This window comes from Corvus brachyrhynchos, unplaced genomic scaffold (genome assembly GCF_000691975.1).
Source record: "Corvus brachyrhynchos isolate BGI_N302 unplaced genomic scaffold, ASM69197v1 scaffold239, whole genome shotgun sequence".
Classification (NCBI taxonomy): Eukaryota; Metazoa; Chordata; class Aves; order Passeriformes; family Corvidae; genus Corvus; species Corvus brachyrhynchos.
Window position 1 is genome coordinate 3804870 of NW_008246057.1, and position 15187 is coordinate 3820056.

A 15187-nucleotide genomic window follows, 5' to 3' on the forward strand; every position below is an offset into this window, starting at 1 on the left:
GTCTCCAAGCATATAGTGTCATGGCCTCCGTGTCTCAAATGCCTTCTTGCAGGAAGCCCACTGCAATGCTGAGTGCATGCCCTACCTGCAGTCCACCCACAGGCATTGCATGCACACTCCCACATGCATTTGCCAAAGAAATAGGTGCCTGACATTCAGTAGCCGGGCTCGGTTTCATCCTGGTTTGGGTACATGTTTCCTGTTAAGGTCATCAATGCATTTGTAGACCACAGCTACACAGGCATTTTGGAGAGCACCAGTGTCTGGGGGAGCTTTGCAGCACCGCCCATCAACTGACCTTTCACAGTGGCTTCCAGCTGTAAACCCATGGCAGTTGAGGCACACTCCAGTCAGAGGGTCGCACAGCTCCGCATGGCCATTACAAGGGCAAGGACGGCAGTGGGGGAATCCAAAGTACCCAGCCAAGCAGCGGCTGCAGCCCTGGCCATCCACCTCCCGGCGGCAGGAGCACTGCCCCGTCACCTGGTCGCACAGTGTGCTCAGCGAGCCTTGCGGGTGGCACTCGCACGCTGGAAAACACCAAAAGCAAAGCTGTGTCCTTAAAGTATTCCTGCCAAGCCATCCCATTGCTGACGCTGCTCAAAGGCAGCCAGGCAGCAGGGATGGAAAACCTGTTATTTGTGGAAACATTTTTTATATTGCTTCACACATAATCTGGGATTCAAAGCCCTAAAAATTGAGGTATGGGTGAAGAGCCAGCTAGTGGTACTGGTAGTGGTGCTGGCTGCTGAGCACTCACCGTAGCAGCCATGGAAGCCAAAGCCGTAGCTGCCTGCAGAGCAGGTGTCACAGCAGCGTCCCACGACGTTGGCTTTGCACTGACACTGGCCCCCCAGTTTACTACAGTTGGCATTCAGCGACCCTTGGGCATTGCACTTACATGCTGGCAAGGGGAAAGAAAATCGAAACAGGTTTGGTTGTCAAGGAGTGTTACTGCTTTCATCAGCTTGCAGGTTTCACACTTTGAAATAGGTAGGAAAGAGCTTGATTATTCTTATCAGGGGTTCACTAACCTGATGATGGCCATGGTTTAGATCATTTCATGGTGTAGCATCAATGGTGATGGTATATCAGACACCAGCACAAGTCTTGGTGTTGCAGTTGCCACATTGAAGGCACTGCCTTCAGCAGGCATTTGGGGTAGGACAAAAAGGGAGTAGCAAGTGTAGATCCAAATGGAGATATCCTGAAGTCTAGAAAGGTTTGCTACAAATCTGCATCTAGCTGGAGCATGGGACATAATCTGCAATCTTGTACTTAGTCTGCATCTGTATACTATTTGTCTCTTTCTGGACACTTTGGACTAACTTGTTGAGTGAAGATGCTCTGCTAACTCACAGAGGATGTTTTCCCAGAATGCTCTGGAAAGCACTAAAAAACCAAAGTGCTGCATTTCACTGGGGGAATCTCATCACTTCAGGAATTAGGCTAATGGGGAGTTAGCACAGCCCAAGCCTAAATGAGGGGTATACTGGTTGCACAGCCATGACCTCATCACCTGATACTAGAGTGAGGCATCAGTCCTTCTAAAAATCACCCAATCCAAGTAGATTCTATCTCTTTGGAGGCATTGCTGCATGGCTCCCTGAAAGGAGGAGGCCACCAAAGTTGTTCGGAAAGGCCCCTCCTGTTACTGGAAGTGCAGAGAAGCTCCATTTCTCTGGGCCAAATACCTGGGAAGGTCTGTGAGCCACTGAGCTCAGCTAATCTTTCCATGGTGGGTCGAGGAGGCTGCCTAGGAACTTCAAACCCCACCTGCCATTGCCTTCTTGTTGGAACATCATCAAGGTTTTCTTGATGAATCTCTTCCAGTATATTGACTTATGTGCCATCATGCCTGGAATCTTACTAAGGCATCCAGCTGGCCTACATCATCTAGAGAGAGGGCTTAGAAACTTCTCTGTCATTTTGCAGCAGCCAGAAAAGTAGGAAAGTTACTCCCTTGGCCAATATGGTAAAGGCATCTGATACAAACGCTCTTCAGAAGACACAAAATCACTGCCATGGTCCCTGACATGCTGCTCCATGAAGCCCCTCAGGAGTGATGAACTCGGAGATTCATGCCACCAAGAGGTGTTTGTAGCACACATAGGATTCAGTGGGATGTACCCTGTGCATCCATGGATACCATGTGCTGACCAGGTTCACTTCTACTGCGGGCTGAGAGCTCTACAATCAACATATCCTACAAACTCAAGGGAAAACCAGCAACTGCCCAGCCGAGCTGCCTGTGCAGGCTGGTCCTTACCGACGGCGCCGTTGTGAATTCGGGCTGACAAGCTCACTATGAGCCGCGCGCACGCTTCGGGCAGGACGTGAGGCCCAACTTCAGATGCAATTTCAATACAGTGATACTTCTGGTACTCATCTAAATCCTTTTCACTGCATAAATTCTCCACAGAGCTGATTCTGGGAATAAGTCCAAGCTTTGTCATTAAGAGAGAAAAGAAAATATTTTTGCTTAGATATATTGAAAACCAGAATTTCCCACATTCTCTTAATGTGCTTTCCATTGCAACAACAGAGGCCTGGAGCACTGGGTTTCCAAATCTGCAGCTGTGCCATTCTGTCATCTAAATTCACATTTATTCTGAAGGTCTAGACATTCCCTGAGTTCTTCAAATAAGAGAGACTGTGTTTAAAAAAATAAAATTATAATAAGACCTCAGATATGTGCTCAGAACTGGTCTTGCTGTGCTGGGTTAGTGACTCCAAAAGCAGCATCTGGCCAAAATTTTTACTTGTATTACTACGATAGAGAAAAATCAGCTGAAGGTTCTATGTCCAAGTATAGCCAGCCCTTGTCAGGTCCAGTTCTACAGCAATAATTAGAGAAATAGACTTAAAAATATTTTTCTCAAGAGAAGGACCTAAAATTAACACCCAGTTCCTGACTTGATGGAAACTTGGGAAATATCTGGACCTGATTCCCAGGAAGTACACGACTAATTTTACTTTTCCATTTCATCTTTAATAATAATACCCATGATCCCTACAAATTAGAGATATTTTGAAAAACCAAGTGATGAGGAGCTGCACAAATTTATATCCATAGCTACAGCATCTTGTCAGCATATGTGGGCTGTGTTCATAATCAATGAGCAACAGATAGAGGTACATACTCTGACTATCAACATGTGCAACAAGTATGGCTTGATGTAGTGCTCCATGAAAATTAAACCAGCTACAATTCTGCCTTTCCATACAAAAATATGCAAACAGTGCCAACAGAGATAAGCAGAACCTGAACTTCTATTAAAACACACTATAAATTATTTTAAAATACTTCTAAATAGTCTGTAAAAAAAATCACTGTGTATAAATACAACCTCAAGGGACTTGTGACAGAACTACTCACTGAGTCAATCAAGATGAATGATTTTGCCTTTTTGTCAGAGGCAGAGAGCTGAGAAAAATACACATCCACAAAATATTCCGTTCCCGGCTCCAAGCAGACTGGAGTTTGCAGAAGTGCAATCCTGTTTTGCAGAAATTAAGTACAGTTATAGCCGGGAGTCTGGACAAGGCAAGTGTACTGGGTGTTTTGAGCTCTCCCTTCCCTCTGTGCCTGCAAACTAATGCCTGCAGCCTGGAGCAAGCCCTGCTGCTGTGAGGAGCACACCCAGCCCCACGCTTGCAGGCTTCGGGAAAGCTGCTGGACTTCTGCTGGATAATTCACCAAGCGTAATTTAAACCTGGGGAGATTAAACTGAAAATGGCAAAGGGGTTTGCAATTCACTGTTCATATTCATCCTCTCCTGTCCCTCTTTAATCAAGACATTGGTCACATCCTCTTAACTTCTCTCTATTCCTTACACAGGTCCAGGCTGAAAAGCTGGTTTTGAAAATAGGCTAGGACAGTGACTTTAAGTCAATATTTTCTTTCTATACTGAAGTAGCTGTAGTTGGATCTTCACCAGAGCAACAACCAGCACCAGCTGGATCTCAGGCTGCTCTCCTGGGTTTGGCAAACCTTTGCCAGACTGAGGAGTGGGGCATCAGACTTCCTTAGAGCCTACGTAGTATTGTGGTATGCCAGCTACAGAAAAGGCCACACATGTGTTTCTGATCCCACTCTCCCACACATGTGTTTCTCTGCAATGCTTCAGTAAACGATTTGTACACAGAAGATCTACAGGCAAAAAGACAGGAACAGTCAGACCTCTTTGTAGCTGGGAGAGGTAACTTGTGTGGCTCCGGTGAAAGGACCTTGTTTTTGCAGCGTTGATCTGACAAGATACCAGCAGGCTGGATGGCAACACTTGCAAGCCAGTCTTCCAAGAACTATAAACGAAAGACAAAAATTATGGTAATATTTTGTATCTGAATAACCTGCTTTCTCTTTGCAATGGTTAATGAAAGCCATCTGAATGATTGCACACTGCAGCGACAAAACAGATTTTATTCTTTACAGCACTGAAAAACAATGTCACTTGTGAAAAATTTATTGTATTTGCAATAGCTAATGAAAAGCAGAGACGGAAATGGGATCTCAGCTGGTTCAAATGGAAACAGCTCTGTTAGAGTCATTGGAGTTGTTTCTTTTCTTAGCACAGTGTTATTCTGGAGATATCCTTCATTAGCTGCCTTCTCACACATCTAATAAGAAACAATAAACATAAAAGACTTTGTAACGAATGTATTTAAAACTCAACTCTTCAATCCTTAGTCAGAAAAAGCTACCTCAAACCAGCCCACTGAAAAATTGTTCTCATGTTTTAAGAAACTGGGAGATTTTTTTACCTTAGAGTGACAGTCAGAGAACAGAATATAATAGACAGCAGGAAAATCTTGAGTTGTGGGACTGTCCCAGAGAATTGCAAAAGAATAAGGCATATACAAAAGCTGGTACCAATAAAATGCTTGTGTTTTTGAAGACATGGGTGAGGACCTGAGTTTAACCAGATTTGGATTAACAGATTTCCCTAGACATGTCTTCATCATTGAGAAATCTTCTCCAGGCAAAAAATAGTAATTTGCTATTTTCCTACAATTTTCACACATCTCAGAGTCCAGCTGGAACAACTGGGAAGCTAGATGCCTGCAAAAGGCCTGGATAAATATCTATGCAGATCACTCCTGCCTGTGCCCATTTTACTGCCCAAAAAATCCCAGCTAGGAATACAGAATGCTTATCTAAAAGGAACTGCATTTTTCATGTGTTTGATTTGTGAGTAAAAGTATAGTCCAAGTATAGGTGCCAAAAGAGAAACATTCAGAAGATGAAATCTTGGCTGATGCTTAGAAAACAGTTGTAGTGCTGATTTTTCATATTTGAGTGGAAAGGGTTAAGGGGGTCAGTGGAGGGCATATTACTTGGTTGGCAAGGCAACTTGCTACTGGGTGAAAAGGCAAGGAATTTTAATTCTAAATATAAAGAATAGAACAAGTTTCTCATCCTATTATTGACAAAATAGACCCTGCATCTATCACAACATCACAAGACATGCAAGACATCACAAGTACCTCAGGCTCATAACGAATTGTGATATCAAAGTCCATAGCAAAGGGAACATTGTTGATGGCAAATCTCAGCCCAGCTCCACTGGGAACACGGGCGAAGCCATGTCCTGTCCATGTGACAGCTCGAGCAGCACTGGGCTGCCGGAACACCACTTCTGAAACCGAGTCCTGTCCAAACTGCATCGCACCCTGCAAAGACACATTGACATTTCCATCAAGACACAGAGTAAAATTACCAAAAAAACAAACTCAGAAAAAAGAAAGGAAATACTTTTGCCACACTGTTTACTTATTTTAGCCATCAGTCTCATTTTCTGAACAAGCTCAAAATTGACAATCTAAGAACTCTCCCAAAGATAGGATGTTTAGGGTCACATGTAAAGAAAAGCTTCCCACAAGTTTGCAGTAACAGCAATAAGAGGGACTAGAATAATCCACTCACCTCTGAATATTTGGCATCTCCAAACATTCACGTTGCAAACCATAAACAGAATAAGCCTGTTTTCATACCTGGCTGGCCATTTCATTATAAACTGGATACATAAATATCAATACTTAAAATGGCTGCATTTAAGTGCTAATGTCTTGGTAAACTTGTTGGAAATGTCTTGCAACCAAAAAAAAAAAAAAAAAAAGACCAAAAAAAAAACCCCAAAAACTTTACCTTCCATAATGATTTTTCTCTTCCAAAAATTCATGGAACTTGAGTCTACAATGGCACTGGACATAGCAGAGCAAACCTGTCAGTGTGAATAATAAAATGTCCAACCCAACAATTTTTTTCTTTTCAATATTTTTTATTCTTTTTTATTCTTTTATGATTTAATTTGTGTCAGGATTGTAATGTCTAGGACTGTGAATCCCATGTGCTCAGGCATTTCCTTGCCCTTTGTTACAAAATAAAATTTTATTATTTGGTGTAAACTTAAGTAACTACTCAAGTACTAATTTACCTGTTCCAGTCCAGATTTTCTTACAGTTCGTTTCTTGTTCCTGTTTAACACGATCTTTCCATTTTCAATCATGAACTCATAGCCTTTCTTCTGGAAATAGATGTCACACCTTGGAAGAGTGCTTGGCTGAACCTATGAAGTAATAAAAAAGGAGCAGCACTGTCTCAACAACACTGAAGGGGGGTAAGCAACTAAATGAAAATCCACATTCTTAGAACAAGCTCTATTCTCTGCTGGGTGAAACTCTAAACTATGACCCAGCAGCTGTTGGAAATCTCTTCCCCTCACTGCCTTAAAATTAACTTGCACTTTTCCCTCGTAAGCTATGTCCCAGACATCCGTTTTCCATTTAATTATTGGACTGTAGGATGAATACTGGTTGTGATTATAGCTAAATATTTGTGGATGCGACCTGCAAATAAACAGTTTTTATTATTTCTTATCTATAGTTTCTCTACAACATGCCAGAGAAAAAATATTAGTAAAAGCATAGACAGAGGAAGGTATGCATTCCAGGCTTGTACTCAGCATGGGGAACAACTACCCCCATGTTGAAGGGGGGAAAAAAAAGTAATTAATTTTTCTAAAAACATTACAGATGGATGCCAAATTCTTGAGGAAATTAGGCTACAATCAGTGCCTTTATATAAGGCAGCAGGCATTAGTCCAGTGGAGCAGAGAGTAATTTGATTCTTCCCTTGATGGAGATTCCCAGAAATAGAACATTTCATGAGAGCTATTGGCAACTCAAACACTTTCCTCTAATTTAAATAATTAAATTAATTTCTCTAATTCATGCTAGTCCAGCCTGCACTTAAGAAGCAGCAAGGGCAGCTTTGCAGGTCATACCACGCTAGACTGACTGTCCCTTTTTAACAGACACAGTTATGGGATAGTCATGTCCACGATGGTCAAGGGACTTGCTTTGCATTCTCCTGCTAAAGAGCTGCTCCAGATGCTCCCTGAGCAAGGGCTCTTCTCAGCCTCAGCTCCTGTGTCACCACCACAATGATCCCCTCTCAGTACAACACCTAAAAAGCCAAATACCTACCAAGGGTGCAGAGCCAGAAAGGGGCTTTGCATGCTCAGCTTCATAAATATAATAATCCAGGGGTAGAAAGAAGTATCCTGGAGCTGGCTCGTTGCACTGGCGGCTCACGATGTTGGGCAGACACTCGCACTGACCATCCTTTGGTGAGCACCTGTGGGAGGAGTTGGTAAAGGGAGGACATCAGTGTGGCACAGCGGGGTCCTCACAGCATGAAGGCAGCTCCAACCCACCCTTGTTCCACCTTTGCTTAATCTCATTGCTGGATTGCCTCCATTACTAAACTTCTTCCTATCACCCACCTCCTCTGTTTCTGATGCTGGATTTATTCAATGCTACTTTTCCATGACTTCAGAGTCCATGACTTGCTTTATCTTTGTCTGTTGCGTACCTGAAGCACTGATCCTTTTGTTTCCTGAGCATCTGTTACTGTATTCCTGTATCATTTATCTTTTTCTATAAGAATCATTGTATCACGGTTCTTAATAATCTGTCACCCACAAATATCAAGGCAGGACATGAGATCAGAAGGACCTTTGATGTGATATGGAATGTTTTCATATACTTACACTCATATTTAACACACCAGATGATTTACCTGCTCACAAAGAGCTGCTCTACAGCATGGGACTGTGTGCTCCTATGTCTGAAGTCTAACAGCAGTAGTGAAGATCCCTGCCCAACAGATTTCCAAAGGAGCCCAACTGAAACCGATCTTGCTTCTAAAATTACACATTTTAAATAGGAGCTAGAAAAAAAAATTCTCACATTTAAGGTAGATGTAGGAAGCTAAGTTAAAAATGACACCTCTAACTTCTAATTTCTAATAATATTAGGGTCTCTGGTTCTGTCAAGGCATACATTTTGTATTTTATATTAAACACATCTTGGTTCAACCTGATCCAAAGTTGGCTTCAAAGGAAATAGTTAAATCCCCATATCACAAATAAATTTCCAAAATCTCCACCCAACTTTACACTGTTTGTATATGATGAAATTCCATCTACATTCTATTTTCCCATCTGCACTGTGACTGTATTAACCTAACCAGAAAATCTAGCCTAAGAGTTTATAAAAATTAAAACCAAGAAAGAACTTGAAGAACTTTAACTTACAAGTTATTCTGGGATCCACCAATATCACAGCCACATGGAGAACAGCCATACAAGCTGTTGCCAAGACCCCAGTATCCTACCTGGTACAAAAAGAAAGATTCTTTTATGGCAAATATTTAAGTATGCAAACCAAAGCAAAACAAAACTCGTTCTGCTGAATGAACAATGCTCTCCACCACTGTGCTTGGCCATGGGAGACTGCTTCTCTTACCAGATAGCAGGGGTGCTCAGCCACTGCAAGAGCCAGGTATTTACCCACTTGTGCAAGCAAATAGCTCTGTAAACAGCAAAGATGGACCAGGGACGTAATTTTGCATTTCTTTTTCTTCCTGGGAGTGCTCCTTCCACTGCAATTTGATTGCATAAATGTTTGGGAGCAGTGAAAGAGAAGCAGATATGTCAATGCAAAATGGGAGCATACAGCTGTAAAATTATTTCGAATTTTGACTAATTGTTTACTTTTATGGCAAGGAAAAGGTGTGGGATGGGTGAGGAGACTTCCAAAATCACATGCAGAAGCAAAACCAAAAACTGAGTACATACAAGGCATTTTTCACAGTGTTGCCCTGTGGTGAACTTCTGGCAGAGGCACTCTCCTGTGGCAGGATCACAGATGGAGAAGGGCAAACTGCCCAAGGGATCACAGTTGCAGGCTGCAGGGACAGAAATGTGCAGTTACCTATGCAGGCCCCAGTGACAGCAGCAGGACTGGCATTTATGTTAGATGAGGCATCAGCATGACAGGCAGTCTCCACCCTCCACACAGACATTCTGCAGATGAACGTGCCCTGGCACCCTCCAGCCCTCAGACTGCCCTTGGAAAATGAACAATTTCCTCAGTGGGTTCCTCTCTGGGGGGACCAGAGGCATTGGCAGAAAGTCCTCTGCAGTGGTTTGCCAAGTGCTGTGTGCTGATATGCACTGCAGTCCTTGTGTGTGGCTGAGCACCTGGTATGGGCATAACGTGCTTAACAAACCCACAGTGCACCTGGGCAGGAGTGGGATGTGTTTTTCAGCAAGCTTCTCTCAGAGGAATGGTTGGCTGGAAGTTCTCTTGGCAAGGCAGAGGTCCTGTCATCTCAATCTCCCTTTTCAATTAAATTGCATATTTAATAACCCTTCTATTAACAACAGCCTGATCTGTTATATTATATTATGCATTCTGAAAGTGATTTTGCATTGTTTCAGTCTTGGATGCTGCGCCAGAAACCTTGAATTACATTGACATTAAATTACAGTAGGCAACTGGGTATTTTGTGACTCAATAGAGCATTAGTGTGTGGATCTGTGCATTCAACTACCTCCATGCCTTAAAAATGCTTTGGAAAGAGGACTAGAAGAAGTGGTTTACGTACGCTGGCAGCCCAGGGGGTCGCTGCTGCTCAGCCCGTAGTAGTTTGCCCTGCACTTGTCACAGCGAGCGCCCTCCACATTTTCCTTGCAGGGGCACCGGCCCGCGACCGTCCCCAGCGTGGGATCCGTGTGGCTCTCGCACATGCCCTCGTGCAAGGTGCCCTCGGGGTCACAGTTGCATGCTACAGGCAGGGTCAAGGAGACACATTAAAAAAGCTCGTCTAGATGTAAGCATGAAAATGCAATTACAGAGCTGCTGGTAATCTGCCCTTTGCTCCTTAAGGACTTTTCATGTCAATCAATTGCTACAATTAAATTACACTCAGAGTATTTTCTCCATCCTGTGTTAATAATGAATTTAGGTCATCTTTCAGAAGAAGAGCTTTCCTGTCTGAAAGACTATTTTTCTTGCATATAGCAGGTATCTAGCAAAAGTTATTTACTCCTCCCATCATTTTGCACCCTCTTCTGTAATCCCTGAAGGTCACAGAAGCAACATCACTACTGATATTCATATTTATATTGACATTGTTCAAGAAAGACGATAGCTCTGCTGGATTTCTAAGCTCAGTTTAGCAAGGATTTGGAATATGCAGCTCTTTTTAGAATGCTGGTTCGAGGATATTGTCATGCAGTGACTTTGTAAAGCAGTTTGGATGTTACAGGTACGGTAACATTTTTACAACCATGTGGACATTTAAGCATGGGGCTGGCTGTAGGGCTCAGAGCAAAGAGAACCATAACAACTCTGTTTTGAGTCATTTTTACAGAAGTTAAAAAGGGAAGCTTACGGAGGCACGCCTGAGGATCTGAGATGACTTTGAGTGGATCCTGGTAGAAGAAACGTTTGCACTTGTCACAGTGTTGCCCAGTGGTGTTGTCCTGACAGTCCTCACAAACGCCACCGCTGACCCCACCGCTGGCCTGGTACACGGCCATGTCAAAGTGGCATCTGCTGGAGTGGCTGTTGCAGTTACAACCTGAAACCAAAACGAATGGGGTATTTCACACCATGCCAATATTGTGGTCTGGCTACCACTGCTGTCTACACTTAACACAGAGTTACTGGTTACTTGTATCATTTCAGTGCCCAGCAAGATTATTCCCAGGCCTTGTGTGTTACAACTGGGAGAAAACATTGGAGTCTTAGGACAGAACTGTGTCCTAAACTTGGAAATGCAGGTGAGTGTGCCTGATATGCAGTGGGGAACACTGCTCTGCTGAAGAAAGCTCTAGCTGAATATTTATTACAGACCCTAATACATTATTTTCGTGTATACTACATTACTCATTATTGTGGAAATAAGTAATTTAGCCTTGTCTAAATTCTTTTACTCACATGAAAAACTGTGCAAACCAATGAATGATCTTTTTTGCATTAGCTGCTTTTTCCTCTCCTTACTGTTTTTTTTCTCTGCCTGAAGAATAAGAACATGAAACAGCTCTTCCTCTTGTAGGATAACACAGCACCTATGGATGCAGCAATCTGTTTCTCTGGATGAGGCATGAAAAAGTCTCCCTCTCAGAAACCTGGCCATCCCATTATGAATTGAACTAGGATTGTGCTACACCCACCCCCTGCTATTAAAAAGGAAAATAGCATGTTTGAGTTACGTTTGCAAGCATTATCTTGTGTCCCTTCAGCTGGCCTCCAGGGAACATCATTGTAGAAATCTTTACATCTTTCACAAGACAAACCTTCAGTGTTATGGTGGCAGATACATCTCCCATGGACCTGTAATGTGGTGAGAACAGAGAGATGAGGTGAGGTGAGGTGAGGTGAGGTGAGGTGAGGAGAGGAGAGGAGAGGAGAGGAGAGGAGAGGAGAGGAGAGGAGAGGAGAGGAGAGGAGAGGAGAGGAGAGGAGAGGAGAGGAGAGGAGAGGAGAGGAGAGGAGAGGAGAGGAGAGGAGAGGAGAGGAGAGGAGAGGAGAGGAGAGGAGAGGAGAGGAGAGGAGAGGAGAGGAGAGGAGAGGAGAGGAGAGGAGAGGAGAGGAGAGGAGAGGAGAGGAGAGGAGAGGAGAGGAGAGGAGAGGAGAGGAGAGGAGAGATCTGCTCAAGGTATGTCAGCAAGATCAGGAAAATTTGAAGCTCTTTGGCTCCCTCAGCTGACATAATTTCCAATAATTTGAGTAAAAGATCTGGAGAATACCTGCAAACTTTAAGCAAATAGTTTTAAAGCCACTGAACAACATTTAGAAAAAAAGTATTTATAGAGATATCAAAGGAGACTTCAACATTTTAGAGTCTCTCTCTGTCTGCCTACATGTCTTCATATTGAGATACATGTTTTCCAGTAGAAAAAACTCTTGTTCCCAGAGGGAAAGAATTTGCAATCACATTCCTGAAATTTTTAATAATCCATTTTTCATGGGTTAGCTTTACATTATCAACTATTCTTTGTGCCAATGCCTCCTCTCCTGCTGCAGAGCCCCCAGGCCCAGCTGGAGTGTGGAATGCACCCAACAAGTGGCCATTCAAGTCTGCACATGCCATAGGCTACTTACTGCATTACATTTGAACCATTACAGCTCTGGTATTTTGCTGCTATTATCAACATGTCTTGCCCCAGTTGCTTTTGAAACACCACAGTAGTGCCAACAAAGACAGCTTCTGTGCATTCCAACCCAGGGTTTAAAAGAAGAGTCTGCATTGAAACATTTAACAACTAGCAGTTGCAAATGGTTAATCCAAAGATTATCAGAGATCTTCCTTCTGATCCCTCCCTCCATCTCTTCCTTCTCACAAAACACCAGAAGGGACTGCCCTTTTTGGAGACAGCATTAACGACGCACCATCCCAGACTGATGGAAAACATCTCCCCGCACGTTCTGCACAGAATCACACTGGCTGGCATGGCCATTGCAAAAGCAGCTGCCCCGCACAACCATCTCATAGATGGCATAATAGTACTTCTCAAGTGGATCACTGTGCCTCCTCCCAAGCAGAGCATCACCAAGGGTGTGGAGTTTAGTAAAATTGATCCTTAGGTTTGTCAGTGTAATGAGCTCTGGAAGGAAAGAAGAGAGATTAAGAGCCTGACTTCAGTCTAAAATGAACAGAATGAAATTTTCAGTTTGAATCAGTCATCCAAAATTTTCCCATAGTGAAGAAATAATGAAAAAAATCCAATATTGGCCAAGACCAGTAATGCCTACAGTGCCAGGGCAAGGACCGACTCCTGGCATACTGCTGCATAAGTGTTAGCATGCTGCTTGATATGGCTCTGCATTTTCCCAGCCACTTCATGGGTTCATGTGTACCTCTGGGACTGCTCTCAAAAAGCAGTGTGGATTGGGCCAGAAGGAAAGACAGTTTAGCTAGTTGGATGAGGCTCCACAGAGCTTTGCCATTTGCCCCCAAGTCTAGAGAAAAAGACTGGCCCATTTCATTTATTAATACAATGTCTCCCTAAGATTTTTAGGTACCTAATTTTCAACATCACTGACTTACACCAGCTAGTGTACCTTTCAGTGTACAAAACAAACAATACCCACAAAGTACCTCTGGAGAAAACCTGTAGAGTCCATACCTTGGATATATGGCACATATGGATTTTCTATTTCAAAACTGGGATCCAAAGCTTTTAAAACAACCTGCAAAAAAAAAATGAATAAAGCTCTAGAGATGGGATGAGCAGCCACCAAAGGGATCAAAGGACAGGCCTCTGCCTTTAGCAGACACAGACAAGATACCACCTTCAGCTCCACATATGATCTGAACTCATACAAACAGACACTTGACAGTACCTCGCCTTCAGTGGACGGCTCGATGTCTGAATATCTTGAATCACAGACAACATCTCCAACACTTTTTGCTGGACCAGAAGAGATGTTGGGAAAAGAAGCTGCACAATCATGTGCAAAATATCTAAACACTTTCCAGGTCTGACCAAAGTCAGTAGAGCGCTCAACCAGCATTGCTGCAGGCCGAAATGTCTGCAAGAAAAATTTCAAGAATTCCCTAAGAAGGCATTAATAAGACACCTCAGGGGTTGCTATATTGATATTCCTCTTTGGAGGATGCTAAAATTTTGTGTTTGAGAACTTAGAGGCTTGTTACAGGTACTGTGATAGTTGCATGGTTCTCTGAAAAAGCTCATTAGAACCTCTCTCTAGCAAAAGGGAAGGGTAACATTTAATATAGATACAAGATTACTTTCTAAGTAAGGAAGTTTACCATAACAATATAGGAATTTTGTACCAAAAAAATTGTAATCATCTGGATCATAATAGATATGCATGAGCTGAACTAAATTGAAAGAGCAACTGCAGTTCAGGTATGTCTTAATTTTTAGGGTTTAGTTTTGTTATGTATTTTTTCAGCTTTAATTCTTGGATTTATAGAAAATAGGACCAGAAGGCACATGAATAGGAAACTATTCGGTCTATCCTCCTCCCCTAAGGCAGGATCAACTATAATTTAACCGTACTTGACAGGTGTTTATCTAACCTGTTCTTACACACCTCTAAAGATGGAGCTCTCATTGCCTCTCTAAGCAATTTATTCCTGTGGTTAAGTAATTAGTGTATAATATTACATAAAAGCTCTGGTAAAAGATGTACCTTAAAGGTCAGGATAAGATGGCTGAACTGGAATAAAGTTTCTAGGTCCAATCTAATGCTGACATGGTCAATGCCTGAAAAGAGAATGAAAATGAAGTGTACAATGCGTACATTGAAGGGGTTGCTGAGACAGTTTTCCCATGGGGGATTTAAAGATGCCTTTTCCAGCAGAGCTGCTAGACTCCCTAGGGCATCCCCTGTGCACAAACCCATGCAGCTGGACCGCTCTCTCTGGGGCAGTATGATATGCTGCCTTCCTGGCACTGTCACCAGCAATGCTGCATGTCACTGAGACTGCAGGAGGTGGCTGAAGGTCCCACTCATGCACTTTGGACTGTAAATGATGGTCATGGTAGGGTTGTGGGTTTGTGTGTTTCTATATCCAGTTAGGTTTATTTTTTTTAATCCATTCAAATAATTTACTTATCTCTAAGAAAGAAAAAGAAAGAAAAATAAAAATGAGGTGTTTTCTTCATGCTGAACAGAACTGTTAAACCCTTCTATACTACCAGATGTGAAATTTGTCATGAGCAGAGCTACTGCACCAGGCATCTTCCAAAACTGCAACAAATATGGAAGAAAACTCCACAAGAACACATTCTCTGTAGAGAGTTGCAGGAGCTTAGCCAATATCCCCATTTTTCACATCTGCATGCACCATCCCAGGATT

General features: G+C 42.8%; 2 protein-coding genes across 7 annotated transcripts in view; one reads left to right on the top strand and one right to left on the bottom strand.

The window, feature by feature from the left end:
* The window catches only part of LOC108449549, a 36118-nt gene extending 23331 nt beyond the window's left edge, over positions 1–12787 (top strand). For 3 of the 6 annotated variants that reach the window (XR_001865737.1, XR_001865741.1, XR_001865742.1), the window contains 2 exons: positions 6538–6620; positions 11041–11562. The gene's annotated coding sequence lies outside the window, so the exon portion shown is untranslated. Of the gene's footprint in view, positions 1–6519; positions 6621–11040; positions 11563–12708 lie in introns of those variants that run through there. The other 3 variants (XR_001865739.1, XR_001865740.1, XR_001865738.1) reach the window with 3 other exon arrangements.
* LAMB4 (laminin subunit beta 4) overlaps positions 1–15187 on the bottom strand; it is a 48880-nt gene that overhangs the window by 19177 nt on the left and 14516 nt on the right. Inside the window, exons 4-20 of the mRNA XM_017745926.1 lie at positions 14518–14591; positions 13702–13890; positions 13485–13548; positions 12748–12962; positions 11568–11688; positions 10745–10933; positions 9956–10135; positions 9144–9253; positions 8601–8680; positions 7489–7639; positions 6438–6569; positions 5488–5673; positions 4184–4305; positions 3380–3500; positions 2270–2447; positions 761–904; positions 299–530 (exon numbers count right to left, since the gene is read on the bottom strand). Coding sequence (XP_017601415.1) covers positions 299–530; positions 761–904; positions 2270–2447; positions 3380–3500; positions 4184–4305; positions 5488–5673; positions 6438–6569; positions 7489–7639; positions 8601–8680; positions 9144–9253; positions 9956–10135; positions 10745–10933; positions 11568–11688; positions 12748–12962; positions 13485–13548; positions 13702–13890; positions 14518–14591 — 2488 coding nt within the window. The remainder of the gene's footprint in view (positions 1–298; positions 531–760; positions 905–2269; positions 2448–3379; positions 3501–4183; positions 4306–5487; positions 5674–6437; positions 6570–7488; positions 7640–8600; positions 8681–9143; positions 9254–9955; positions 10136–10744; positions 10934–11567; positions 11689–12747; positions 12963–13484; positions 13549–13701; positions 13891–14517; positions 14592–15187) is intronic.